This window comes from Silurus meridionalis, chromosome 2 (genome assembly GCF_014805685.1).
Source record: "Silurus meridionalis isolate SWU-2019-XX chromosome 2, ASM1480568v1, whole genome shotgun sequence".
Lineage (NCBI taxonomy): Eukaryota > Metazoa > Chordata > Actinopteri > Siluriformes > Siluridae > Silurus > Silurus meridionalis.
The window spans coordinates 13,731,321-13,759,271 of NC_060885.1; the positions used below are offsets into that span (position 1 = coordinate 13,731,321).

The 27,951-nt window shown below is 36.4% G+C and overlaps 2 protein-coding genes across 3 annotated transcripts; one reads left to right on the plus strand and one right to left on the minus strand.

Moving 5' to 3' along the window:
* The first annotated feature begins 664 nt into the window (after positions 1-664).
* Positions 665-7,258, plus strand: tmx1 (thioredoxin-related transmembrane protein 1). Its single transcript, XM_046866085.1, has 8 exons — positions 665-929; positions 3,144-3,259; positions 3,348-3,393; positions 3,655-3,783; positions 4,173-4,218; positions 4,420-4,521; positions 6,283-6,349; positions 6,458-7,258. The coding sequence occupies exons 1-8, from the start codon at positions 679-681 to the stop codon at positions 6,640-6,642; spliced, it is 942 nt and encodes a 313-aa protein (XP_046722041.1). The 5' UTR covers positions 665-678; the 3' UTR covers positions 6,643-7,258.
* A 672-nt stretch (positions 7,259-7,930) lies between these two features.
* Positions 7,931-27,899, minus strand: LOC124396765 (interferon-inducible GTPase 5-like). Of its 2 annotated transcripts, none has more exons than XM_046866051.1 (3): positions 27,764-27,899; positions 9,133-9,691; positions 7,931-8,927 (listed from the first exon to the last, which is right to left on the minus strand). In XM_046866051.1, the coding sequence occupies exons 2-3, from the start codon at positions 9,689-9,691 to the stop codon at positions 8,272-8,274; spliced, it is 1,215 nt and encodes a 404-aa protein (XP_046722007.1). In that variant the 5' UTR covers positions 27,764-27,899; the 3' UTR covers positions 7,931-8,271. The 2 variants fall into 2 exon arrangements, with proteins under 2 accessions (XP_046722007.1, XP_046722016.1); XM_046866060.1 differs by lacking the exon at positions 27,764-27,899 and adding an exon at positions 12,918-12,942.
* Positions 27,900-27,951: the final 52 nt, after the last annotated feature.

The following is a 27,951-nucleotide window of genomic DNA, read 5'->3' on the forward strand; positions in this document are numbered from 1 at the left end:
TATATTTACTTCACTAAGTATTTCTAATTAACAGATTTAAACAATGCTAAAATTATGACTGAACACTAAGTAATGCCAGAGGATGTTGGCATAAGCTATTTCAATTCTAAGTAAAGCTGGCCTAAGCTAATTTTCTCAAAATAGTCTTTACAATAGCTATAAACCATTATAATCTACAACAACAACAACAACAACAACAACAACTAAAAGGTGGGAGTAATTAATGAATTAATACACTTATTCTGCACTCATGAATGTCTATTCAATAGATAGACTGTCTCGAGTCTAAATATTTGTTTAGAACACAATGTAATATTATTATAAATATTAGTAATATACATGGTTGAATTCATTCATTCATTCATTCATTCAATTGATTGGTTCATTAGTTCATTATTTAGTATAGTACTGTTGATCTGTAAGTTGCATAAAAACCCCTTTAAACTATTATAAAAAGAATATTTTCCTCATTATAGAAACAAACGCAGAGCAGTTTTCATAAAAAAAGATTTGAGTTGTCAGAGAAAGCTGGCCATTTGAGTTAGACGGCCATTCCACAGCACGGAGTCTCAAATGCCTAGTGGTTTTAAGTGTAGTTTACATTACATGATGGAGGAAATAATTCATGTCGTCTCCTTCGTAGTGCACAAATACACCGACGCCATTTGAAACACAACCATGTCACGTGGTTTACAGTTGGACGGCAGCGACTATCCAAAGCGGAAGTTGCTAAACATGGCGTCTTCAGAGAGCGGCAGGAAGAGAGAAACAAGAACAGTTTTGCAGTTAAACTTTATCTCTTTTCTGTACACAATCGTAGTATTTTATTGTTTGTCAGTGCTGCCTGTCACGGCCAAGCGGGACAACCTGAGAGTGATCACGGACGTGAACTGGGAGGAAATCCTGACTGGGGAATGGATGATAGAATTGTGAGTTGCCGCCTCTCTCAAGTTAGCCGACATTAGCAAGAGAAAGCCAATGTGTGCTCAATGATATCTTTTAACTTCTGTGAGCAATATATCATATCGTTTTCAGAGCAGGTTTACCAAATTCTCACTCAACACTTTTTTACATGTATAAAAAAAATAATAAATTAGAGTGTGATGCTCTTTGAATAGGATCCCATTGTGGGGGAAAAAAGGGAAATGAATTGCAGAATTAATAATCCTCAGTCACATTTATCACCTCTTACATTTTTACCCATAAACAAGGTCGAAATTTCGAATAATCGTGCATAACAAATAAAAGTAGAAACGCTATGTAAAATTGTAAATTAACAATGATTTGTATATGATAATATATGTATTGATGATGATATAGTATTCTCAATAAAACACAGTAAACATATCAAATGTTGAAACTGAGAAAATGTACTATTATATTGGGGGTAAAAATATATACATATGGTGATTTTTTAATTTTTTATTTATTTGATGGCTGCAACATGTCTCAAAAATGTTGCCCCTATGTAGCATCCCCTTTTTTTTTTAACACCAGTCCAAATATGTCTGGGAATTGAGGAGACCAGTGGCTATAGTTTTAGGAGCGGAATGTTGTATCAGACATGAGTGAGACAGAAACAACAGTCGCTGGTCTTTTTTGTCATATTTTTCATTTCATCATGCACCAAATATTGTCATTTGGACTTTGGTTGTGACAGGACTGCAGGCAGGACAGATCAGCACCCAGACTCTTCTATTACAAAGCTATGCTAGTCTAGAGGATGCGGTGTCTATGGTTTAAAAAAAATAATGAAAAAATTTTATTTGTCTGACCACAGAACAATTTCCACTTTCCGTCATTAAATTTTAAATTAATTGTAAATTTAAAATGAGCTTTGGCCCAGAGAAGATGGTGGTGTTTCTCTATCATGTTCACATATGGATTCTTTTTAAATTATAGAGATTTAATCGGCGTTTGTGGATGGCATGGTGAACTGTGAGATGTTTCTGTGCCCATGCAATGATTTTCAGTACAAAACCTTGGCTGATTGTAACGCAGTGCCACCTGAGAGTCTGAAGATTACAGGCATCCAGTATTGATGTTCACCTTTCTTCCAAATGCCCACAGAGATTTAGTTTTATGATTGCGTACTGTAGATGATGAGATATAGACGGGAAATCTTTGCAGTTTTATTTTGAGTAACATTGTTCTGAAATTGTGCCGTAATTTGCGGATGCAGTAGTGAAACTCTGGCAAACTTAACTTTTGATAGACTCTGCCTGTTTAAGATACTCTTTTTATACCCAGTCATTTAGGGATGCCTCGATGAAATAATTTTGGCTTTGCTACGATACCAGATTTAGATGACAGTGAATTGAAAACAATTTTATTAAAATAATAATTAATAGATTCCTATCTTACCTTTGTACCAAAGTGTAACAAAAAAACATGGTGCAAACGAATGTCTCAAAATGTAAGAAATACAGAACATATTAACGTTACATTCTGACTTTAAAGTAAAAAAATGCAACTGAAGTAACAATCAATGCATGTTCATATATTTTTAATCTTTTAACGGTTTTTCACCAATTTGGAAAGCACTGCCGCTTGCTGGCGAATCTCGGAACAGCACCGTATGAAATACCTAATTCAACAAAATTATATTGTACCATTTGAAATATAATATATACTCTTATTTTGCCAGTACCAGCATATCACACATTCCTACAATCATGCTACCAACCTACCTATTAAGTAGCAAAATGTTCTGCCAGCTGTATCTATTTAGTAACACTTAATTTTCTTGCTCCTGTCCCAATTTTTCTGAGATGTGTTCCAAGCCATTGCATTCTGTTTTTGTTTACATTTTCACACAGCACCCCAGCTTTTAGCTCCCTGTACAACAGATTAGGCTAACATTTATATTTCTGGCATTTGGCAGATTCCTGTAGTCACTCAGGGAATTATTTAATTTATACCAGTAAAAATACGAGGGTTACACACATGCACATGCACACACATATTGCCTAAAGGGACCATTTTGTATAAAATTCCTAATATTGAAACTGCATTGCAAAAAGTTAAAGTGCTTGAGGTGGGTGATGAGTTGTATAAGACTTTTCTGTGATATTATTTGTACATTTATAAACAATACATGTTTATTATATTTATATTATATTATAATTTTGCACTCGTGGCAGTTATGCTCCGTGGTGTCCAGCTTGTCAGCAGCTACAGCCTGTATGGAATGAATTTGCAGACTGGAGTGAGGACATTGGGGTTAGCATCGCTAAAGTGGATGTAACTGAGCAGCCTGGTAAATTTATTGTTTAAACTTTATTTTATCTGGTGTTTGTGTTTGTGTTTAAGAAACAATCTCCTTCATATGTTTAATTTTGTTGCAGGTTTGAGTGGCAGGTTCATCATCACAGCTCTTCCAACCATTTACCAGTAAGTCCATGCTACTTGTGACACCTTATATTTTTATTTAAAAGGAAAAACTTTGTGATGGTTCTCAAGTGTAATGTATTTTAATGTGCTCGATAGTGTGTTGAGGTTAGTTTCATTTCCTGACAATGAGCCTATTATAACCACTTATGACTCACACACATGCTGGGGAGTTAGAGTGGGGGGTGTGTATCTGTCTGCTGAAAAGTATAAATGTTTCATGGTAAGCTAAGATATATGCTTTGTGTATTATGTGCACTCCAGCTGTAAAGATGGAGTGTTTCGGCGGTACCAGGGTGCACGCACTAAAGAAGACTTTCTGAGTTTCATTGATGAGAAAAAATGGCAAAGCATCGAGCCTATTTCCACTTGGTTTGGTCCTTCCTCTTTCATGTAAGCACCATCTTACTGTGTGTCTCCGACTCTTCTGTTTCCTTTTAGGGCATTTTGATGGTGGGTAGCACTGCTGCCTCACAGCATAGTTAAGTTACAAGGAGTACTCTTACTCTGAATCCTCCTGTCAAATCAAAAATTGTAGGCATTGACACAGAACTATTATATTTAGCAAGGAGATACTAAATTAGTAAATGCATTGGTGGCAATAATATTGAGAGATTTTAAGTATACAAATATGATATTTAGCTAATTATCCACAAAGGCTTTTTCACAACTTCATAAACTTTCATAGCTTTACTTAGTGTTACAGTAATTCTGGAGTTGATTATATTTATATTATATTTATTATTATAAATGTATATAATTATTTTGTGCTCTGTTTTTAGGATGAATATGATGTCAGCTCTCTTTAAGCTGTCCATGTTTATCAGGGTACGAACAGTTTTATTTTAATCGACAACATTTTTATACTCGTATGGTATTTTACAGAGAACGTAAATCCATCCTATCGTATTGGTAATAAGTATTTTTTTGGCAACATTTCTCAAGCCTTCGAGTTCTTTATTGTTATTAATAGTTTTTTTTTTTAAGGATATTGTTTCTGGCATGTAGTAACATTTTGATGTGTTACAGCAATGCCACACCTACCTGACAGAGCAAGTCGGAATTCCGGTCTGGGGTTCTTATGTAATTTTCGGCTTAGTAACTCTCTTATCGGGACTCACCCTTGGACTGGTAAGATCACACACAGATTCACTGATACTCAACATTCAACATTAGGTTTGTAACAACTATTTCCAGTAGGGATACATTGTGTGCATGTGTTTGCCCCCTGTTAAAACTGTGGTTTATCACACCTGAGTTCAATATCTCTAGCCACACCCAGGCCTGATTTCTGCCACACCTGTTCGCTATCAAGAAATCTCTTAAATAGGACCTGCCTGACAAAGAGAAGTAGACCAAAAGATCCTCAAAAGGTAGACACCGTGCTGAGATCCAAAAAAAAATTCAGAAACAGATGAGAGAAAGTAATTGAGATCTATCAGTCAGGAAAAGGTTATAAAGCCATTTCTAAAGCTTTGGGACTCTGGTGAACCACAGTGAGAGCCATTATTCACAAATGGCAAAAACATGGAACAGTGGAGAACCTTCCCAGGAGTAGCCGGCCGACCAAAATTACTCCAAGAGCACAACGACGACTCATCAAAGGGTTCTGCAGCAGGACAGTGATCCAAAGCACACCAGCAAGTCCACCTATGAATGGCTGAAGAAAAACAAAATTAAGACTTTGGAGTGGCCTAGTCAAAGTCCTGACCTGACCTGAATTTTATTGAGATGCTGTGATGACATTAAAAAGGCGGTGTAGGCTCGAAAACCCTCCAGTGTGGCCAAATTATAACAATTCTGCATAGATGAGTGGAACAAAATTCCTCCACAGCGCTGTAACAGACTCATTGCAAGTTATCACAAACGGTGGCCCAACCAGTTATTAGGTTTAGGTGGCAAACACTTTCACACTGGGCCATGTAGTTTTGGATTTTGTTTTCCCCCAATAATAAAAACCTTAATTAAAAAACTGCATGTTCTGTTCACTTATCTTTTACATATATTTAAATTAGTTTGATGATCTAAAACATTAAAGTGTGACAAACATGCAAAAAAAAAAAAAAATCAGGACGGGGCAAACACTTTTTCACACCATTGCATATACATACAATTTTATATAAAAAAAATAATATATATATATAAACAAATATAATTTATAGGACAGTAAATCTATACCGCTATACAAGCTATACATTTGACTACTCTTAAATATATCCAAGTTTCATTTCTATAGTATTGTTCCTTGTGAAGGGTATACTCACTTTTGTGAGATACTGTGTGTAAGCGGTATTTGTACTTAATAATCTTCATTTGGGAAAAGGCTGAATCGCATAAATAAGTGGAGATACTTAGCCTGCTGGAGTTTTGCAGTAGCTCGCACACGTTTGACTGCGCGTGAGTAGTGACCCGTGTGTTAGAAGAGTCCTCACAGGCCACCCTGTACATCAGTCAAGGGGCAAATGCCATAGGAAGGATAGATGACAGACTAATATCTACATTTTTATTGGCATGTGATTTACTGATTGTGTTTTGGTGATAATTTCCACCAAAGGGAAATCTCAAACATTTAGAAACAGAAATTGACTGTGATGATGTAAAATGGAATTTGACTACTTAATTACTAATATAAATACTGTCACTTTACGACCATTTGGAACACAGTGGGATTTTTCAAACTCTAAGCTTTACAGACTGATGCCAAATGTCTTACTTAAGTGAAGAGGTTGTTAAGACCCTTACTGGAAGTTACTCTATAATAATAATAAAAAATGTATACAATAACCTGGATTTATCCAGATTTTCTTCACAAAGGTCAATTAACCAAAAGGTTAAGGTTTGATAGATATACCTAGAAATGTTCTCTTCATCTCTCTGTCTTTTTCCCCACAGGTGCTGGTGTTTTTCGCTGATTTTGTATTTCCATCACGCCGCTTTTCTTCTTCTGCCTACCATCATAGTGAGTGTGTTAAAAAGCATCTCTGGTACCTTAAAATGACCAAATGACATTCCTCTGTGTTTTTGGTATATGACTTAAGGATTTGCTGTGTGTTGTGTGTTTGAGCAGAGAGGCACGCAATGGAGCAGGCACGCCTTCGGCAGCAGCTGGAGGAAGAGCAGGAAGCTGATGGAGAAGAAGAGGAGGATGAAGATGAATATGTTGGAAGTGGGGAGAAGTGGAGCAGCGAAGGTGTAAAAGAGGACACTGTGAGGAGGAGAGCAGTGGGAGGAGATGAGGAGGAGGACACCTAGAGACCTGAAGAAGTGTGAATTTGCATCAACAGACCAATCAAATTTCTATGGAAACGCACGCTCCTGCCAACTTGGCAGGCCTCCTAATGACATCACTGATGATGTCAGAGTTCTCACTGTGTGTTTGCCCTGTATCCTTCCCTTCAGTTCCACAGTTTCACCCTCTTTTCCTTTTGTTTGTGAGAGAAAGAAGGGAAGGACTGGGAGAGAAAGATGGGAGTAGAAGTGTTGGACAGGGGCCAGGAAAATGTTTGAGATTTTTTGTTTATGAAATGCTTCCCTTTTAACTGAGCTAATAGTTACCTTCCTGAGCAGAACTTATTTTGAAAAGCATAACATGTTCATTACTCCATTTTGCATTCTTCTCTTCAGTATTTTATTCATTTGATTAGTTTTTATGTCAGATACTTCCTTGTGGTTATCTGAAGTGTTAGTATTGGATTCTTATTAGTTATCTTATATTCATTAGAATGGCTCTAATGCAACTGTGTGATGTTTTGAGTTTTGAGCTGTGGGATGGCACACTAATGCTTTTGCTTTAATGCTAATGAGCCATTCTCCTGGAAAAATCCCATGCTGTAATGTGACTGCAAATAAAGTTGGCTGTTTCCCCTGATATATATACAGGATGGTTATTTAATTTCATGTCAATAGAAACAGTTTCAATAAATAAATGCATTTTATAAACCCTGATTAGTTTATTAAGCATGCATAAACAGATATCCTGCTGTATACCTGTGAGTCTGTGAAACCTGGATATCTGCCAGGAGTGGTGTGAAGCACCTGCATACCTACTTGGTCTACACTGGATAATCACAATTACTCTATTTAATTCCAGTCAGTTGTAGGCTGCCTTTTTTATTATTCATATGATGTGACACCACAAAGTATTTGAAGTTCATAAATACAGAAAATGTCAGTAAAATGCATAACCGTAGTCGCATAGATTTCAGAAAAAATACTGCTTAATAAATGTTTTCATTTCTGATCTAATATCTGACTGGATTTGACTAATTCGAAGCTGTTTCAATAGGTCACACTAACATCCCCATCACAATAACTGAATTCTGTATTCAAGCATCTGGTTTTGAAACAAAAGAAAAAATTAAAATTTCTTTACCATTTCAAGCCCATTGTCCAGGAAAGATCCACTGCAATGTGACACTCTGAACAAAGTAAGTTAAAATATTCCCAAAAAATGTACATTCAGAATTCAATATTTTTCTAACAAAACTAAATAATAATGTGCCCTGTTAAACATATGTTCCAAAATAGGAAATACATGCACTATAATAATTAATAATTTTATTTATTCATTTATTTATTCACAGCAAATACAAGAGTATAACAATACAACAGTAGTTTTTTTTTAATTAGTAAAATGCAAACTTGTGGTTGAAATTATACGACGTTTTTTCTTTATGCTTTTGTTTAAAGTATAATTATTTACTCTGGTTTATTTCAGTCAGACTTAAAACCATATCATCAACATCATAAATCACAAGTTATTATGTAAAAAGACTGTCAATCTGGTCAGCCATCAACAACAAAATAATAAGCTGTATTCAGTTAAGGGGATGGGAATATAATGCTTCAAATAGTGTCTGATTTATTAAATGGACTGAATTATTAATCAACTGATGACTGCAAAGCAGCCATGAGCACATTGTGAGCAACTTCAGCAAGATCATTAAGACAACTCCTCAGTATGTAGCGAATAGTTACAAATGACAGCGGCCCAGCTAACAGAGATCCCAGAAAAGGAATCAAACTAAGCCAGTATTCTGCTGCTGTTTCTAAAGTAAAAAGACTTGCATTTGGCAGAAACTTAATAACCAGATCTTTGTTTACATCTTTGGTTATTTCTTCATTTAGAGGACATTTCAACACAGATTGTAGCTCATCAACTGACTTCCCTGATCTCTCAGACAGTTTCTGTAAAGAGTCTGGGTCCAAACTGAAGGCATTATAATATCTCTTTAGCTCTGTCACCAATATGGTCACATCTACACTGATTGATGCAGCTGCATTTAAGATGGGTATTGGCACAGCTGCAACTGATCCAGAGAGCAGAGCCAACTTCCAGATGTTTTTCTGCAGTAACTTCTTTTTCCTCTCATTGATCTCTCGAGTGATGTTTGGAATTGCCAGCATCAGTACATCTCTCTTGTACTGGGGAAGTTCCTTCTCTATCGTCTTCTCAAGGTGGTTGAAATCATACAGACTCAGTTCAAAGCAAGAGATCAGGAAGACACTAGGAGACTGTAGACCAATCTCTTCTAGACCTAGAATAAAAATAGATTTAAAACATTTTTAAATTGTCATTTACCAATACAATGATCTAAAACAATCAATAATCAAATATCATTATTGTCACCTAAATGTTACTTCCTAATTTTAGTGTATTTATAAAAAATATATGTAATGGTATTAAATGAGTTAAAAGTTGATATGAATGAGTTAATGTAATGTGTAATCTTAAAAGTAAACCTTTAATGCAGTTGTTTCGAATTAAATCCAGTGTCTGTTGTTCATTAAAATTCTTCTTTCTTTTCTGAGCCACAATGTTGCTGTCGATCTTTGAGCGAATGAAATAAAACTTCTTTTTCATTTTATCTATTTCTACTGCCAGATTCACATGGCATTCTCTGAAACGCTCTGATGCGATGATGATGAAAAAATCATATTGTTTAAATTGAACCTGTTTCAGATATTCATCAGCTTTAAATCTGGGGGTTCCAATGCCAGGGAGATCCCACAATTTAACATTTGGGAATTTGGGATGAGGGTAAACAGCAGGTTCTGTAGTTGTCTCAACAACACCAGTTGCTGCAGACCCTTCATCTTCATCCCCTAAACCCCTGAAGGCATTAATAAATGTGGACTTTCCAGATCCAGTCTCTCCTGTTACAGCTATATTCAGTTCCACACTGTCTAGCTGTGCAAAGTAATCCTTAATCTTGTCAACAGCTGATGGCAGATCTTCATTGGCTAGTGACATTTTAATGTCTTCAATTTCAGCATGTTCAACGAAGTAAAAGTCATCCATCTAAATAGAAACAAACATATATTTTTTTAAAAACTCATTGGTGCTCACACATGCACACACTAAATGACCAAAAAGATTGTGGACCTGAACGTCCAAATAATTAGTTCTTTCCCTATCTATTGCTACAAAATTTAAAGCACACAATTGTAAAATGACCATAAATTCTGTAGCATTATACAGTGGTATACCGCTTATCGACCTTAATCCATTTCTTAAAACCAGTCGAAATGCGAATGTAATTATCCCATAAGAAATAATGGAAAACCAGTTAATCCGTTCCCGACCTCCACCAAAACCCATTTATTAACAATTTTGCCCTGTTTTTGGCAGTATTAATACAGGTACATAAATAATACTGTATATAATTGTTATGCAGCGTAATGAGCGGAGGCAAAGAAAACACTGAGAGTTTAACACAAAAACACACATGCGCACACACACACACGGCAGTCCATAGAATCCCGACAAATGAGAGAGAGATAGCCATGGTATGCCCTGGAGGGGCGAGGTCCACGGGCGAAAGCACGGGAGGAAAAATGTATTCCTGTCAAAATGCGCCTTAAAAAAAATGCAGCAGGCCTACAAGACATTTGAAGAGAGTAGGCTACAGACAGTGAATATTCATTTTCTTCCACTGGGCTAGTAAGAAGAACGCATGTAGTGGTATATTACAATATAAAATGAGTTATCACAGAAAAAGAGACTCAGCAGCAACACAAAGTTAGCTTGTGCTGGAAGGCTATAGTGTGATGTTGTTGTGCTATAATATGAACACAGCATCATACATTTTGGAAGAATTCTTATGTATCTAAGTCAAACTTTAAAGAATGTGCGTTAGCATTTTCACTATCATGGTTCCTAGGTCTTCTGTGTGTTACAATCATATCCTCAGTATGTTTTTATGAAATTGCGTAAATGAGTACACTGGGTTTTATTTTAGGGTTCCATAAAGAGCAATATTTGGGGTTATCGCTGGAAAAGCATCTTATATTTCAGACGGCACTTGACGCACTTCCGTTGGCTTTACTTCTCGTGTGTGGAGATCTTCTTCCCGAGACAGGTAACGTAACTTCTCTCTGTTGTTTCACTTGCAAATGTGAAGTTAACTTAGCTAAATCCACGTGAAGTCAGTCTATTAGCAGCTAGCACTTAAGTTAGTTAGCTAATGTAACTTTAGCAGGAGGGAAGGAATTCAAATTCAAATGGCACAAACACTCTCATTTTACAGCTAAATCGTACACTAAAAGTATCTGAAAACATTAGCGGTGTTTAGTTTGATATTTGGAGTTTCGTGAGCCGGTGTTGTGTCAAAGTCTGTTCCCCTATGTTTCCCTTTAGTATAATTTAGGGTCATTTTTTTCAGATTCTTATATCTGAATATTTTTTGTTAATGCATCATGTAGGTCTTAAATTTACATCTTCATGGTCTTAAAATGTCTTAAAAAGGTCTTAAATTTGACTTATTGTAACCTGCATGAACCCTGTACAAAAACATCAAAATAGAGAAGAAAACAAACAAAACAATTAGACAGGCCTGTGAGAAAATAAAATCTAATGAAATAGATTTATAAGCTACAAAAACAATAATAAATGTATTCTCTAGTAATGTGATATACTTGCAATATATTTCTGGCAGTTTTATACTAAGACAATAACAATTTCATGTTGCAGGACACTGGGAACTTAGAGGAACTTGAACAAGTCATAATGGCCATTACTGTGACCCCAAAGCCTGGAGCTTCTACAAGCGACAGCCCAAAGAACATTGGGATTGTCATAGAGGGCGTGAAAGTCATCACAGGACTTGGAGATATTGCAAGGGCTTGCTCTGTCCTCCTTGGCTTGACCTATGCACTAAATCTCGATTATCCCAGACAGCTGAAGTACACCTTTGAGGTGTTCCAAAAACTTTTCTTGGAACTGGATGATTCAAAGCTTTCAAACTAAATCCAGTCCCTCAAGAGCAAACTTCAGGCTTGAAATGAGACTGTATTGCAGTGCAGACTTTTGTGCTACACAATGTTCATCTTCTACAGAGCTTGAGATTTGCACATTTGAAAGTGATATGTTTGTAAGTTGGCACTGTTTTGTCCTACGAATGTTGTGACATTTCAATTGTTGTATGTTCAAAGTACAAATGTATTTTACTCTGTTCAATTTGCACTTTTATTATTTATGTTTTGGCACATGCCATTATGGAGTATCAGCATTTTGTCCTTTTCAAAGTTCTGGTTTAAAATGCGTGAGCAAACTTCTGGCTTGAAAATGAGACTGTAGTTGCAGTGTACATGTTTTGCTACACAATGTTTAGCTTCTACAGAGCTTGGGAATTGCACATCTGAAAGTGCTATGTTTGTAAGTTAGCACTGATTTGGACTCTTATCCCACGAATGTCAGTGAGATATCTAGTTCAAAGTACGAAATGTTTTTTACTCAGTACAAATGACACTTTTCTGCTTTTGTTTTGGTACATGCACCTCTGGAGGTTTTTTCTTCAATATCATTATTGACCCAATTTAGTGGCTAAGTGAGGTGAGAAAGCATGGAATCAGGTTTATGGACACATCACCATTCTGTATGTCATTTATTTTTGTTTTTACAAAATAGTTTAAAGTCAGCATTCTGTCCTTTTCAAATGTCTGGTTTGTTGGTGAAGTAAAATATATTAGATTAACCCTAATAATTTCAACATAGTAATATTAACATTTATTGAATACTAGTTTTTCCTAAGTAGAATTGTAAATAAATACACAATTAATTCATTTACAAAATGAACTGTGTGGAACTAGTAAGTTTAATTAGATATTTTCTCGTATTATTTTCCTTTTTTTTATAGTCACTGCACATAGTCCTAAAAATACCAAGTAAATTTTAATCCAAAACTTTAGTGCATTCAAGTCTGTGCATTGCGCATGCGCCATTGGAGCCGCCATTACCGTCGTTTTGGATAAGAGGAGGGCTGTTTTACGTGGCAAGCAGTGTTGGGCAACGTTACTTTTAAAAGTAATGCATTACAATATTGAGTTACTCCCCAAAAAAAGTTACGTTACTTAGTTACTTTTTATGGAAAGTAATGCGTTATATTACTTTTGCGTTACTTGTATCTCTTTCACGCCTTACAGGTGTAACAGGTGTAATATAGATATAATTGCCATTAAAAAATAAGTTATATTAGGGCAAAAGACATGTGTGGGCTGCACACCGGTGATGTGGAGGGAGAACATACCTTTCGCTGTCATCTCGTGCAATTCCGTAAATATGACCTCGTCCTCGTCTACATCATTCTCTGTGTCATCATCACCTTGAAACATTCTGAATGCTTTTACAAAGTTCGCGCTATTATCAGTGACCGTGGCAGTTTATCTTCCCACAAAGAGCAAATGAGCTGTGAATTTGCTCTCTATCTCCGCTGCGATGGCATCAACATGTGTCTCCCACGGAGAACTTTTATTCTGAGCAGTCCATAGAGCTGCAGTGGTGGAAAGTCGGCAAAAGTTTTCTATATTTCTGTCTCCATTTCCATATATGCAACATTGCAAAATGTTGCATATATTTAACATTACACACACACACACACACACACACACACACACACATCTGTAGTGCCGTGCTTTGCATGCAGATGTTTTTTTTTTTTTTAAGTGGTATTTTTTGCAGTTGACACCAACACATAATCTACACTTAACCATTATTCCTTTCTCCTTTTCCTCGACTATTTCAAAATAATAAGAATACTTCCATCACAGTAATGTAATGCTCTGGTTTGCCATCTCCGCTTCTGACCAGCTTCTGTTCCCGCGGCTACGTGACTACGTTCATTTTAATTCAGCATTTATTTTTTTTATGCAAAATAATTTAACTGAAAAGTAACTCGCATTACTTTTTAAAAAGTAACTCAGATATTAATGTGTAAATGTATAAAGTAACGCGCTACTTTACTCGTTACTCCAGAAAAGTAATATTATTACGTAGCGCACGTTACTTGTAACGCGTTACCCCCAACACTGGTGGCTAGTTGTATTAAGGTGAGTTATTTTTTACATTTCTTCTGTAATTTACGTCATTTTATAGGTCTGTGAGCATTTGTATAGTTTTTGTTAGGTTATTTCGTTGTATAATACTTTTCTTCAGTAAAATAACGTTAATGTTAGGGGTCAACGTTACAATTTTAACGGTAATGAGGCCGAGAACTTTCCATAGCCATTTACCAAGCATCGAGGCTCATACAGAAGTTTGTTTAAAACCAAACACATTTCTGTGGGTCGATGGTGATTTAATGACAAAACAGAAAAATATTTGATGTGAAATTTGCATTCTGTTTTTCTTAACGTTACACGTTATGCAATTAACTTACTAATCAGGCAGATTCCTATATAAATACTTGATGCTGTGATCCAATTCGTTACATATAAATACGTAATATAAATATATTCACTGAAAAACGTAACCATATTATTTTCTATCATGGTAATGATATTTAAGGTATATGAATTTGATATTAGACATGAATAGATAACACGACACATTAGCCATGTTCGGTGCTGTGTTCCAAATTTGCGGGTTCATAATGTGCCACAAAGGGCGAGTCGTGAAGTTAGCGCGGATATCATGCTGCACGAGTCGTGAAGTTAGCGCGGATATCATGCACGAGTCGTGAAGTTAGCGCGGATATCATGCACGAGTCGTGAAGTTAGCGCGGATATCATGCACGCAGTCGTGAAGTTAGCGCGGATATCATGCTGCAGTCGTGAAGTTAGCGGATATCATGCTGCAGTCGTGAAGTTAGCGCGGATATCATGCACGAGTCGTGAAGTTAGCGCGGATATCATGCTGCACGAGTCGTGAAGTTAGCGCGGATATCATGCTGCACGAGTCGTGAAGTTAGCGCGGATATCATGCTGCACGAGTCGTGAAGTTAGCGCGGATATCATGCTGCACGAGTCGTGAAATTAGCGCGGATACCATGCTGCACGAGTCGTGAAATTAGCGCGGATACCATGCTGCACGAGTCGTGAAGTTAAAATAGCCTTGCACAAAAAGACTGCACGTCGTCTGGTAAGCAATCCATAACAGTACAGTGTATCACAGTAAAGTTATTTATTTTTTTTAATTATGAAAATTCATAAAAATTAAACAAAAAGACATTTCCCCCAAATAAGTGTTGAAGTATAACTATCAGGACATCAGTGATGTGTGAGCTGAATTTGGTGACAGTATTACAGTGAAATTATTGACTTTTTAGTATTCGCTTTTCGGGTTTTGTACTTTGCAGACGGTCCCTTGGAATCTGTCTCTTAGGTGTTCGTACATATTTTGTCCAACGCGGAGGAAAGTTGATATTGAGGAAAATTGGGTTGTAGCTGCGTTGTGTCTGCCTGTCTACATTACTACGATAAAAAAGAGGTGTTATTTGTGCAATAAGAGCGTTTAGCTCAGGAGCTATTGACTCGGGAAACTCGAATCTGTGAATATGCGGCCAACTTTACTTAAATTAATAAAGCTGCTCCGCGCATTTTAAATTCAATTTAACAAAAAAATTTAACAAAAGCTTGTTTGTGGATTGTTGTTGTATGGATACTAAGCAGGACAATGGTTGATCGATTAACATAACATGTCGAGAATAAAAAGCAGTATGGAAAAGTGTTTCATTTTAATAATTCAGGGCTCTCAAGTATCACGCATTTCGGTCTTTTTCCACGCTCCCTCAACACATTGTATTTCTCACGCAAAAAAACTTTTTGACTATTTATCATATATTTATGATAAATATATATATGGCCGCAGCGCCCAAAATGTATCAGTCCGCATCGCTGTCTCTATGGAACCGGGCAGGAATCAAGCGCGTCTCCCGAACACGACACAGCACGAAACAGCTTGTCTCTGGACGGCACATTGTCCTTAATCATGACCCTAAAAATGGCTGGGCTTACACTTACAATAAACACCACGCCTTAATCTCTCTCTCTCTCTCTCTCTCTCTCTCTCTCACACACACACACACACACACACACACACACACACATTAATAAATGGAAATTGAACAAATCCTTTGTATTTGGTGAAAATGTGGTCAGTGATCCTGGTGAAGTTTTTTCCCGCCTTTTTTTGGTGGGGGGGAATCGGGGTTGGAAATGTCACTCTTGTCTGTCTTCAAAACTTGAGAGCCCTGATAATTTAAAAAAGAGAAAAAAGTTGTTACATACAGTTGTGCACAGTACAGTATGGTGATGTCATTGATGTATGATTTAGCGGTGTCAGAATACGGCTTGGATTTAAGCAGAATATTTCTCTCTGTAGTTTAATGTATTATCATTAATTCTGTTGTTTTAATAGAACACATTTTGTCTGTTTATTTACAGGGTTACTAGATCTCAGACTCCTGCCCTTCAGCACTGTTGTCTGGTGTGTCATTAAGGAGAAACAGTAGGCTTCTAATGTCATGTCTTGGCCATGCAATATTGCAAATTTGAGACATCAAAACGTGTAGAGCTTTTAAAGCATTATAGATTAAAACATCCACACACTGGTCAAGGCTGGTCAGTGCCCTGTTTGTACTCGGATTGTCCATACTCATTTAGAGGTTGAGGGCCACTTTGTGCACATTTGACTAGGCACCACACACAAACAGAACAGTTAAGGCAAACTGTTTCATTTTCATGTCTTGTATGTAATTTGTTTAGTTGTTACACAGAGAGGCAGTATTTTGAACACCTTGGTGTTCATCTGAAAAAGCACAAAACTGTTCATTGTGTTTTTACAGATTGTGACTATATATATATATATATATATATATATATATATATATATATATATATATATATATATATATATATATATATATATATATATATATTCAACTTTTGCTTCACATATAAGTAGGAAGCACAATCCTCACTGCCTTGAAGATTTTACAAATACAGTATTTCAGACATACTCAAATCAGACAATAGAATATAGTAGTTTGTTAGATGAAAGTGATGTTAGTTTTGATGATGCACTTGTAGAAGAGAGTGAAGATTTGGGTGAAGTCATTGTTGATCAGCTTGGTTCCTTATTGCTTAAATTAAGTTGCATCTTTAATGTGCCTAGTAAATGTATAGATGAAATTGTAGGGGAACTTCAGTTTATTTCTTGTACAACATCTGCACCTGTAATCAAAGACATTGTCAACAACACATTAAAAAAGCATAACTGCAGTGTAGAAGAGCTGGTCATCACAGATCTAGTAAATAATATTTGCAAGTTAAATCCTCTTAGTGCTGCATTCAGTGAGAAAGGTCCTCTCGGCACAGCACATAATCAAAATCGGTATCTAAAGGAACATTTCTCTATCATTGAGCCAGTGGAGTATATACTTGATGCGAAAGAGGGAAGGACAATCCAGTATGTACCAATTTTGCAGTCTTTGTCAGAAATTCTAAAAAAAACTGTGGCATTCAGGATAAGCTGTTCAAAAGTGCAAGACACTGTGGTTCATGTCAGTATGCCAGTTTTCATGATGGTTCCAATTTCAAGGAAAATGAATTTCTATCTGGTAAGTAGGTAAGACTTTCACTTTTACTGTACTGTGATGATTTTGAAATTTGTAACCCTTTAGGAACTTCTCGCAAGAAGCACAAGGTAACAGGAGTCTACTGGGTGTTGGCTGACATTTCATCTCTATTAAGGTCTGCATTATCATCAATTTACTTGAGTATCTTGTGCAGGGCAGATAAGAAATTTGGCTATTCTGCAGTGCTAGAGCCATTGTTAAGGGATTTGGAAGAGGATGGAATTTTTGTGCCTCACTTAGGAAAAGTAATAAATGGCACAGTATATTCTGTGATTGCTGATAACCTTGGTGCTCACTCACTTGGAGGCTTTGTTAAAAGTTTCAGTGGGTCATATGTTTGCAGATTTTGTATCGGAGACCGGTCACAATTTCAAGAACTTGAAGTAAGGACAGGAGGATTTCCTTGTAGAACAAAACAGCAATATCAGTTGGATGTCAATGCAGCATTAGCGAGTAACAACCATAGCCACGGAGTTAAAACGCATTGTGCGGTTACTCAAAAATTAAGTTATTTTAATGTGACAACCGGTTACCCACCTGATGTACTGCACGATTTATTTGAAGGTATTGTACCTCTAGAATTGGCATTGTGTTTAACTATCTTAATTAAGAAAAAATATCTCTCTCTTGAAGAGCTCAACAGAATCATCAAGCATTTTCCATACAAGTGGAAAGACAGGACAAATTGCCCCCAATACCAACAACCTTTGCCTCTCATAAAACCATTGGCGGTAACGCACACGAAAACTGGTGCCTACAGAGGTTGCTTCCACTTATGATTGCGCACAAAGTACCAAAAGAGGAGCAGGCATGGCAGTTGTTGATGTGCCTCAAAGATGTTGTTGAGTTGGCTGTCACCTGTGTAGAAGATAGTAAGACAAACTGCCAGTTTTCGTAACATTTTGAAGTCCATGGCAAAAAAACACCAGTTGATGATTGCATACCATCTTCACACTTCAAATGTAAAAAAAACCTGTGGTCTCTTTGTCAAAGACCTCAAGACTTCCAGTAGAGGTGGTAAATGAGAGTATACAAGATTTTCTGTCACAGAAATTTCCTATGGAGACTGTTGTTAATTTGACTAAAACTGTCAAGGCACCAGTTATGCTACTGGCATGATTTTGGTATATGGCCCCACTGGTGGGTTGCCTGACTTTGCTGAGATTGTACAAATCATTGTTATCATTGATGAGACTGCAGTTCACAAGTTAACCCTACCAGATGGAATACCTAGTACAGTTGAGGAACTTTTGGCAGCTGCACAGGATCATTTTCAACTCCAAGGGAGTTTTAGTGTTATGTATATGGACAAAGATTTTGAAAACCAATTCTTCACTCTGACATCAACAGATTTGGTTAAGAACAAAGACACAATCAAGCTAGTCAAAATAGAACATTCTGTTATTCTGACATTGACTCCCATTTATGAAGCTGCCGATAACTCCCCTCCACTCTCGCTGAACAATTCTTTCCATGATGAAAGTTCTTGTTAGTTTATCAGAAAAATGACACCATAATTTTACAACCGTCCCCAGAGTGTCGATCAGAAGTTTGGCCAACTAATTTTGTGATACCCACCTTTTCATATGATGTTGAAACAATCCTTCAAAAGGCAAATGATGATTTTAAAAGTAATGGTACACGCCTTCACAATTCAAGCATCAACTCCAATGTGCTTGAGAAGCTTGCAGAACAAATATTTAGCTACACTGCCTATCCCACTGGGCTTCAAATCCTGGCCGTTGTAGAAGCTCTGTTAAACAAGCATCCGTGCCTGAAGGAGCCTGGCACTTCATTTTCAGGTATGTACGGGTGGCAGCATCGTCTTAAGTATAAGATGGCCAATTACCGTTCCAAATTGAGAAAGCGTGAAATACCTTGTACTGAAGTTAACATCAACTCCTCAAGAAGTAAATTACCTGGTGAAAAAAATCCTGCCAAAAACTGCAAAAGACCAAGGAAAGCGGAGGTGAATTACCTCCCGCCGCATCCAAGTGGAGAAACCGAAGACAGCCTTGAAGTAGAGAGGCAGGAGCTCCTCAATGAGGTGAAGAAAAAGAACAACTATAATGTGATAAAAGAAAAAATGGCCAAAACATTCTCATATTGAAGGCTTGAGGTTGTGAGTGGTTGTCCTGCTGTTGAGGATTTTAAAAAGAGATTGCCTGCCATATTTTGTGAAACTGAGGTATGTAAATCTAACCCCTGAAATGTTACCCCTTAAATGTTGTGGCAGTAACAATAACTTGATTATTCATATCTTTTCAGGTGAAAGAGGAATTTAGAAGAATAACTACTTATAAGAATAACTAACTTCTCTGGAGCAGCGCTTCATGTATAAACTTGACCTCTGCACACCAAAACGTATTGCCCTGATGAAGCTTAAGAGAGGCATTGCAGGGACAAAGCTGAGGCCGTACTTGGACAAACTGAGTCAGGTATGTTTTTTAAATTGTTCACTTTATTCAGGATAATTTGTGTACTGTCTCACACACACTGTGCACACCTGCAGCATCAATCCTCACTCTCATTAGTCCACTTATTCAAGTTTATTAATATAGTACTTTATACAATACACAGGCTGTTTACACTTTGTATTAAGATGTGTTACATATTGTACGGTGTACACCCTGAGCTCTTTATAAGCAAGGAGTGTTTATGGGAGTTTCGTAGTGTCGCACCGCGCATTGTTTATTTCACATGGTTTTTAAGAAAACTACAATGACAAATTTATATTCAACCCCCCCAAAGTGGCTAGAAGGAGTAGCTGTCTTACCCGCCACTACTGAAATCTACCGCCATTCGTTGACGGGTGTTGATGTCAAGCCCTGCGGACAGTGTTCTGGATGTTCTGACTGACACATGCTTCGAGTAGTGACAGTCCCCTTCTGAAGATCACTGGGTATTTAAATTATAAAAGAAAGCATTGTGCTTTTTCGTCAACTTTCAAAAATCTGGCCTGGATACATAAAAAAAGGTGACTTCAAAAACCGTGGGATAAACCTAAAAGTGATAAAGTAAAACTAAAGGGCTAATGTAAGAGCAGAAAATGTTCATCTTTAGATAGAACAAAGTACTTGATGTCTCATTATCTGATTGACCTTGCAGTATAATTATTGCAGTATAAAAAATTACTTAAGTCTGCATGCTAAACAACACTGCTTAGTTACAGTACTGTGCAAAAGTTAAAAGAGGTTTTAAGCCAGTTAAGTTTTTCCTTTGCTGTATTGTACCAGTAAGAACTTTCAGCTTACATTTTTAAACATTCATTTTGTCATTATTTGTAATAATCCAGTTAGATTTAGACAACAGCCGGTGCTACACACCTGATCTCATCATCATCAAATTATTATTAGTATTATTACATGAAAACTGAGACAAACTAAATTCAGAAGAACTTAACTGGCTTAAAACCTCTTTTGGGGTAAAAATACTAGCATGCCTAAGACTTTTGCACAGTTCAGTATGTGTTGACAACATTATTCTCTTCACAGAACCAAAGCATTGAGGTGAGGCGTGAAGCTATTATCCGGAGCCTCATCCTGTACCTTGGCGAAAAAGAAGAGGAGCTTTTTGAAGAATGCCTGGTAAAGCTTTCTTGTAATATAACATTTTTAAATTGTGTTACCATAAAGTTAAGCCTGAACTGAAATAAGAGGCACATAAATTCTTAATCTAATGCCATGTTCTACTAAACTATTTGAGGGTTGTTTTACCAGTACAAACCAAGTAATATTTCTTGTTAATTATATGCAGGAGGACAGTCGCAGTGACACCATGCAACACATCCTTAAGATTCTGGTGGTCTATGGAGCTGGTGTAGAGGATTCAGTGGATGTATCCATTATTCTCGAAGGCCGGGAGATCCTACCAGGATGTCACAATGTGGCTAAAGCTTGTGCACTACTTATGGGGTTGATTTATGCCCTCAACCTTGCATACCCCAAAGCCCTGCGCTATACTTTTGAGGTGTTTCAAAAACTTTTTCTAAAACTGGATGGGATTAAGTTGTCCTCTAAAGTTCAAACTTTAAAGTCCAAGCTGCTGACTTAAAGTGTGTTTGTGATGGCAATTTCTGCACATTATTGGATAAAATTACAACACCCCAACTCAGTGTTTCATCCTGCATGTTCTGGTGAACCCTTTTCATAAATAATTATTTTGGGTTGTTCTGTTGTTTTGAAATTGTTTCCTGCACTTTGGTACATAATTTGTACTTTTGCCATTTGTATTAAAGTGATCTTTAGTAGCGTTTTCAGTTTTATGCCTTATAACCACCTGGTCTTACTGTCACCAAGAGAGACCAGACTTTAGAAGCATCTATGTGTTACTTTATTAAAGGCAAATAGTGGTGGGAATATGTTTTGTTAAAGTTATAATTTTTTGCCAGTTTTCATTTACTGTTATCTAGAGCGTTTAACATCTTTAATAAACATATTTAACATCTGTTTTATGCTAAATGTTTTGATACCGTTGGGAAAAAATAACAAGAAGCATTACATTTATTTGGTACATTAAATGTAATATCATTACATTCATTTGGTACATTTATTTGGTAATATCATTATTTTTAATAATGTTTACTTAATTATTACTACAAAAGAAAATAATAAACAGTAAATGCAATTTACCCTAAAAAAGTAAATAAGATTTATTAAATATTTCTAGTACAGCAATGCTAAACACTTTGAAAATATCTAATAGAATTTACCTAAATAATTCAAATAAATCTAACTTCTAAAATAAAAATAATTAAGTAACATTTACTTATTTTTTTACCAAACATTTCATGGATTATTAAGTAGATTTTAATTGATTTTGCTAGATAATTAATACTTGAAATTAGGCAGTAAATGTTACTTAAAAGAGTTTTTTTTTTTTAGTAAATTTTACAAGTTCGTTTTTTCAGTGTTGAAATGAGACTGTGGTTGCAGTGTACAATGATGTGCTACAATGTGTCTAAAGCACAAAAGTGAATAAAATTGTTAATAAAATTCTTATTTGAGTATTTAAGTTCTGTACTTTCTATATTATTCATAAGAAAGGAATATTTAGATTTAATTAATTGCATTGATTAAATTCACATCAATGTGCAGATTAATGTAGATGATTACTCAATTATGATATGTAGAATTAAATTTAATTTTATTAGTACTATTTAGATATTAGGGAGTTTATCTTTTTAAAATCTACTCAATATTTTTGTTTAGGTTATAATTAATTCTGTACTGTTTTCTATTAAAATCTACTCATTTCAAATGAATAACTATTAAGGGTCTCATTTAATATTTACTCAATACCAAACCTTGTGAAATTTAATTAATAATATTGCTTGTAATCTGTTGCCTCATTTTTATTAAGTAGTTTTTTTTATTTTTTTTATTAATGCCAATAGAACAAGAGGTATTAAATATTCATGTTAAATTAACACTTACTTACAGAGAGAATTACAGAGGGCTTGTCTGTGAAAACTGGCCAATTTAACAGGAATTTTATCAACAGAAAAAATTACATTCCAACAAAAAAATCAATGCCTTCCAGACTATTAAACATATAATTAGGAAATACATTCCAAGGACCATCTCTATTCTTCATAAGCTCTATTAACCATTTAATTTTAAAGGTGTCATTAAGAGTTTTATAATCTAAGACCTCTAATCCCCCTTGCTCTTTAGGATTACAAATGATCTCTTTTTTTTAATAATGTGGTTTGTTACTCCAAATAAAGTTATAAAGAATTCGATCTAGATCCTTAATAATCATGGAAGGAACTTCTAATGATAATGAGATCTAGATACCTTCCGCCTTTGATAATAAAACTCTCCCAAATATTGAGAGGTCCCGCATTAACCACAAATTAAATCTCTTCTTAGTTTTCTCAATAATTGGCTCAAAATTTAACTGACTCCTTTGCTTTTCATTTTTACAAATTATTACACCCAAATACGTTAGCTGATGACTGGAATATTGTCTATTTCTGTAAAGGAGCCATCTTTAAGGGGAAATAATACAGATTTATCTAAATTCATTTTAAAGCCTAAAACAGCAGTGAATTCCTCCATATATTTAATTATTTTTGGTACTTCAAATTTGTTTTTCAAAAAACTGCAGTGTCATCTGCAAACTGACTAAGTTTAAATTGATACTATGATACCAAGTGATACCACTGAATTGATTTCTCTTTATATGTGATGGTAAAACTTGAGTGACTAACAAAAATAAAAAAGGAGAGAGGGGGCATCCCTGCCTAATGCCACGGTGAATATTAAATCTTTGTGAGGTACCAGGAGCAAGTTTGACAGAACTATTAAACCCACTATATAATGTTTTAACAGCTTACAAAATCATATCTCCAAAACCAAACATCTTAATGACTTTGAAAAAAAAAACTATGATTGACCGTATCAAATGCTTTATAGAAATCAATAAATAAAATTAAACTATCATCCTCAATAAAGTGGTTATAGTCAATCATATCTAAAACTAGTCCAATGTTATTCCTAATATGACGTCCTTGCATAAACCCTGATTGTTCTAGATCAATTATATCGTCTAAACCTTGCTTCAGTCTCCTAGCAAAAATCATTGCAGTTTACTAGCAATATTTAACAAACTAATAGGCCTCCAATTTTCAAATGACTAACTTGTCTTTATTAGGTTTGGGAATCAATGTTATAACTCCTTGTTTTAATGAAACCGGCAATTCACCATTTTGTATAGCGTCTACAAATACTAACAACAAAAAGGGTAAAAGTTCTTTAGCAAAAGTCCAGTTAGTCCGTCGTTGCCTGGAGATTTGTTAGTCTTTAATAAGTGAATACACTCTCTCACCTCTTCGATATCTATTTCTTTATCACAAGTATTCTGAAAGTTCTGGTTTATTTCTTTAGTATCACTCTTCAAGCTATTTAGAAAAGTATCAATGTCAGAAGAGGTTGATATGGGGAAATACAAATTACTGAAAAACTGTGCAACATATAACGAGATAATTGAGGAATTATCTACTAATTTATTGTTAATCCTTAATTTTGAAATTGAGGGAAAAAAACACTTTCGTTTTTCAAGGCTGAAAAAATATTTCACATTTTTCCCCTTTTTCTAGCCATGTTCCTTTTTAAGCCTAGTTCTGATAAATGCCCCCCTAGATTTATCCTCATAAATTTTATCTAATTCAAAGATAAATAAATCTAATTTTTGTAAATCACAATCAGTGAAAGCTTCCTTTTTTTTCTATATAAACTAAAAATATCTTTAATAATAAATTCTTCTTTAATTTTTTTTATTTTTTGATTGAATTTTCCTTCATTGATAAATGCGGTTCTAATGTCAAACTTCAATAATTCCCAATACTTTCCATACGTTTTTTCTAAATCACATTAAACACAGTATTGAAATCACCTCCCCAAATAACCTGCTGAAGGATATAGAGCAATGAAATGCTGTATCCTAGATTCAATTTCCGAAAAAAATGTACTGTTGTTTTTATTGTTAGGTTATGTTTTATTGTTATTAGTGGCATAACAATCGACTAACACAAATAGTTCATTATCTTTATCTAACACAAGTAATATCCATCTACCATCTTTTTCGCCGTGTAATATTTGCCCTGTAAATTTATCTTGTAAAATAGCGACCCCTACTGAGCGGTTGCTGCCAAATGACAACCAAATCTCTTTTCCCCACTGATTTTTCCAAAACCCAACATCTGAAGGACATGCATGCGTTTCCTGAATTAAACAAAAATCAACATATTTCTCTTTGCAATACAAAAATAAAGCTTTTCTCCTGACGATATCACGAATACCTCTGGCATTGATAGACAATAAAGAAAGAGACATAAATGTTTAAACGATTAGTTAAAAAAAAAAAACCTCCCTCCGCTGAAATATGCATTTTTGCCTTCTTTCCTTGCTCTCTCCACAGTCGGCCAAAGTCGATTCCGTGCTTCTCTGTCGAAAGCAGTCAGGTCCTCCTTAAACCACAGCCCCTTCGTGAATAGATACTCGTTGTTCTTTGAGTCTCTCCAAATTAAATCTCTAGCTGTACGAGAAATTAATTTTATAATCACCGGTCTTGGTTTCACTTTTCTGTCCACACAGAACAAGTCACCCCTGACGGTGTGCCACATCCAAACCTTCTCCTACAATATTTTTTATTGAGTAGATATGGTGTATCTTTTCTTACAGTGCACATGACATCACTAGTGACCTCACAGATGTTTTAGTGGCTAAATAAGAAAATCTTCACATCTCTGAAACAAAATATAATGAAAAGTATTAGACTGTAAATGAAAGATAAGATTTAAGACTACACATGCAGGCCAGTTTCCTCTAAGTAAGTGCACCCTTTAAATGTTTACCAGAGTGTCTATATTGTTTATCATTCTTTGTGAAATTCAATATTTTGTCAAAAAACATTCAGTACAAAAACAATTTCACTTCCTAGAATATATCACAGCCTTCAAACATGGCCCCAGGGACTGCTCACTATTACTGCTTACCAATCACAGAGTAAGAATTTCACTGTATAGTGTAACAGGCTGTTTCCACTACACATGACATGCTATAATAACCCAATATAATAGCCTCCATGAGCCAGTGAGACAGGCGCTGTCGGGAAACAGGTCTTCCCTTACGAGAATCAGCCCATGAAACAAACAGCTGATTACTCCGTCTCAATCCCTTCGTCCTGGTACAGACAGTGCATCTGCTCCTCCTCCGCTGAGGAGAAAGAAGACGGATGAAAAAACAGTAAATCCACCTGTCTGCAGTCGAAAGCTGACTCGCTCACCTTGGGGACAAATGCCGGATTAGTCTTGAGAGTCACTCGCGAGAAATCCATAGCATCTGCATACAGGAGTTATGAACCGACAAAGAATGAAGTTCAATAACCCACTTCGTGGTAGAAAGAGCCAACAACAAAGCAACCTTCAGACCAAACCAATTCAAACCAATGCTCTCTATCAGCTCAACGGAGGAACCAGCGCCATTGAAAATGTGTTCAGGCGCCGCGCTCCCTTCAGAAACCTGCACACAAGCGGGTGATGACCAAATAGTATTTCCGTCAATCCCTACGTGGCATGCAGAAACAGCGGCGAGGTAAACCTTCACAGTTGAAAACGCCCTGCACTTATCTAAAAGTTCTTGCAAAAAGCACAACACCTCTGCCACAGAACAGTGAAAAGGGACAATCTGCCTTTAGGCGCACCATAGCTCAAATACACTCCATTTCCTCTCATAAGCAGAGCATGAACCATCCACCGTGAAACTAGATTGCACTGCTGGCGCATATTCGCCACCGCAGCCCCGAAAAGGGCTTTCAGCTCTACCGGGGCGTCAAGAAACTCTACTGTCTCCGTCTCTTATAAGCCTGTTAAAGCCAACCATAGGGCTCATAGGGAAATCCCGGGGGGGACGGAGGGGACATGAATCTGCTCTATTAGCGATTAAAATATGACTTATCTAGTGAACTTTAGCTTGTAGCATAGTGCACTGACACTAACACACCAAAGCCGTTTCCCATGCAGTGTTTTATTTGGGACGACTTGGCATAATGTTAATTTAAAATTAACACACAATTAGCATATTGTTTATCTGTGCATTTACTAAATGAGCACTGTGCTACATCCGAACTGATAACACTGTATTTTTATAATCAATTTCTATTCTGTTCTTAAGTGTCTTAATTCATTTGTAAATAAAATAAACCTTTTTTTTAATTCCTTGTTTTTATTGTTGTTGTTTTTTCTAACGATATTTTTACTTAATTTATCTAAAGCAGTTTGAATTACCATTGTAATTAACGCAGTCTCCATGCTACCATAATAATAATAATAATAGAAACAAAGTTTTTCACTGTGTCTTTATACTCTAAGTACAATTTGACTGTATTATTTGTGTCCCCCTTCAAAAATTGCTAATGAGAAATTTTATATTTATTGTCCCCCCCCTACTGTTAAATGAAATATACGCCCATGCCCACTACAACCAGGCCGATGCTGCGGCCGCACCTCTCGATGAACGAAGGTTGAGATCTGCAATGACGCAGATTTCTTCCCACAAAGCCGAGTCAGGTGACCCAGCATCAACCTGCCTCCGCATCTCTTCCGCGAGCTCTGCCTGGTTTGCTTTAAGCAGTGAGGTGACCCAAGGTGGCGGAGAGAGTGGGTCTCCTTTATTCGCGGCCGCGACTCGCATTCGGCGCTCCCGAACCCTCAACGGGAAACTAGAGTAGTGCGGGCAGCACTCGGGTTAGCGAGCACAGCCTGTGCGTGTCTAACTCCCAAACACACTATGCACAGGGGATGGGATCGTGCAACCGGATGGGCTCGCAGTCGCCAAAACGGAGGTGCAAACACCGGGAGATAAACGAGATCACCACAACGTGCCACTCGAAAAACGGGTCTCGCACGATACCTTTCTATTTCACAAAACGCTAGGTAAAAGGAACAGCAGAAGCAAATACACGCCTTAACAGTGAATATTCCCCTGAAAAAGAAGCCGCCGTGCTCGAATACGTACCTCAACGGCTCGTCCTTGAACAGTTTAGCGACCACCCCTAGAGGATCTGCTGAGGATAGCTTCATGAAAAGGATCTTCACGGGGAAGAGAACGAGATGAAGCAGGGACCGTCAGCAGAGGCGTATATAGGGAGGCGGGACTTCCCGCGTGATTGGTCTGTCAGCCGACAGACGTGGTGTGCTTAGTGC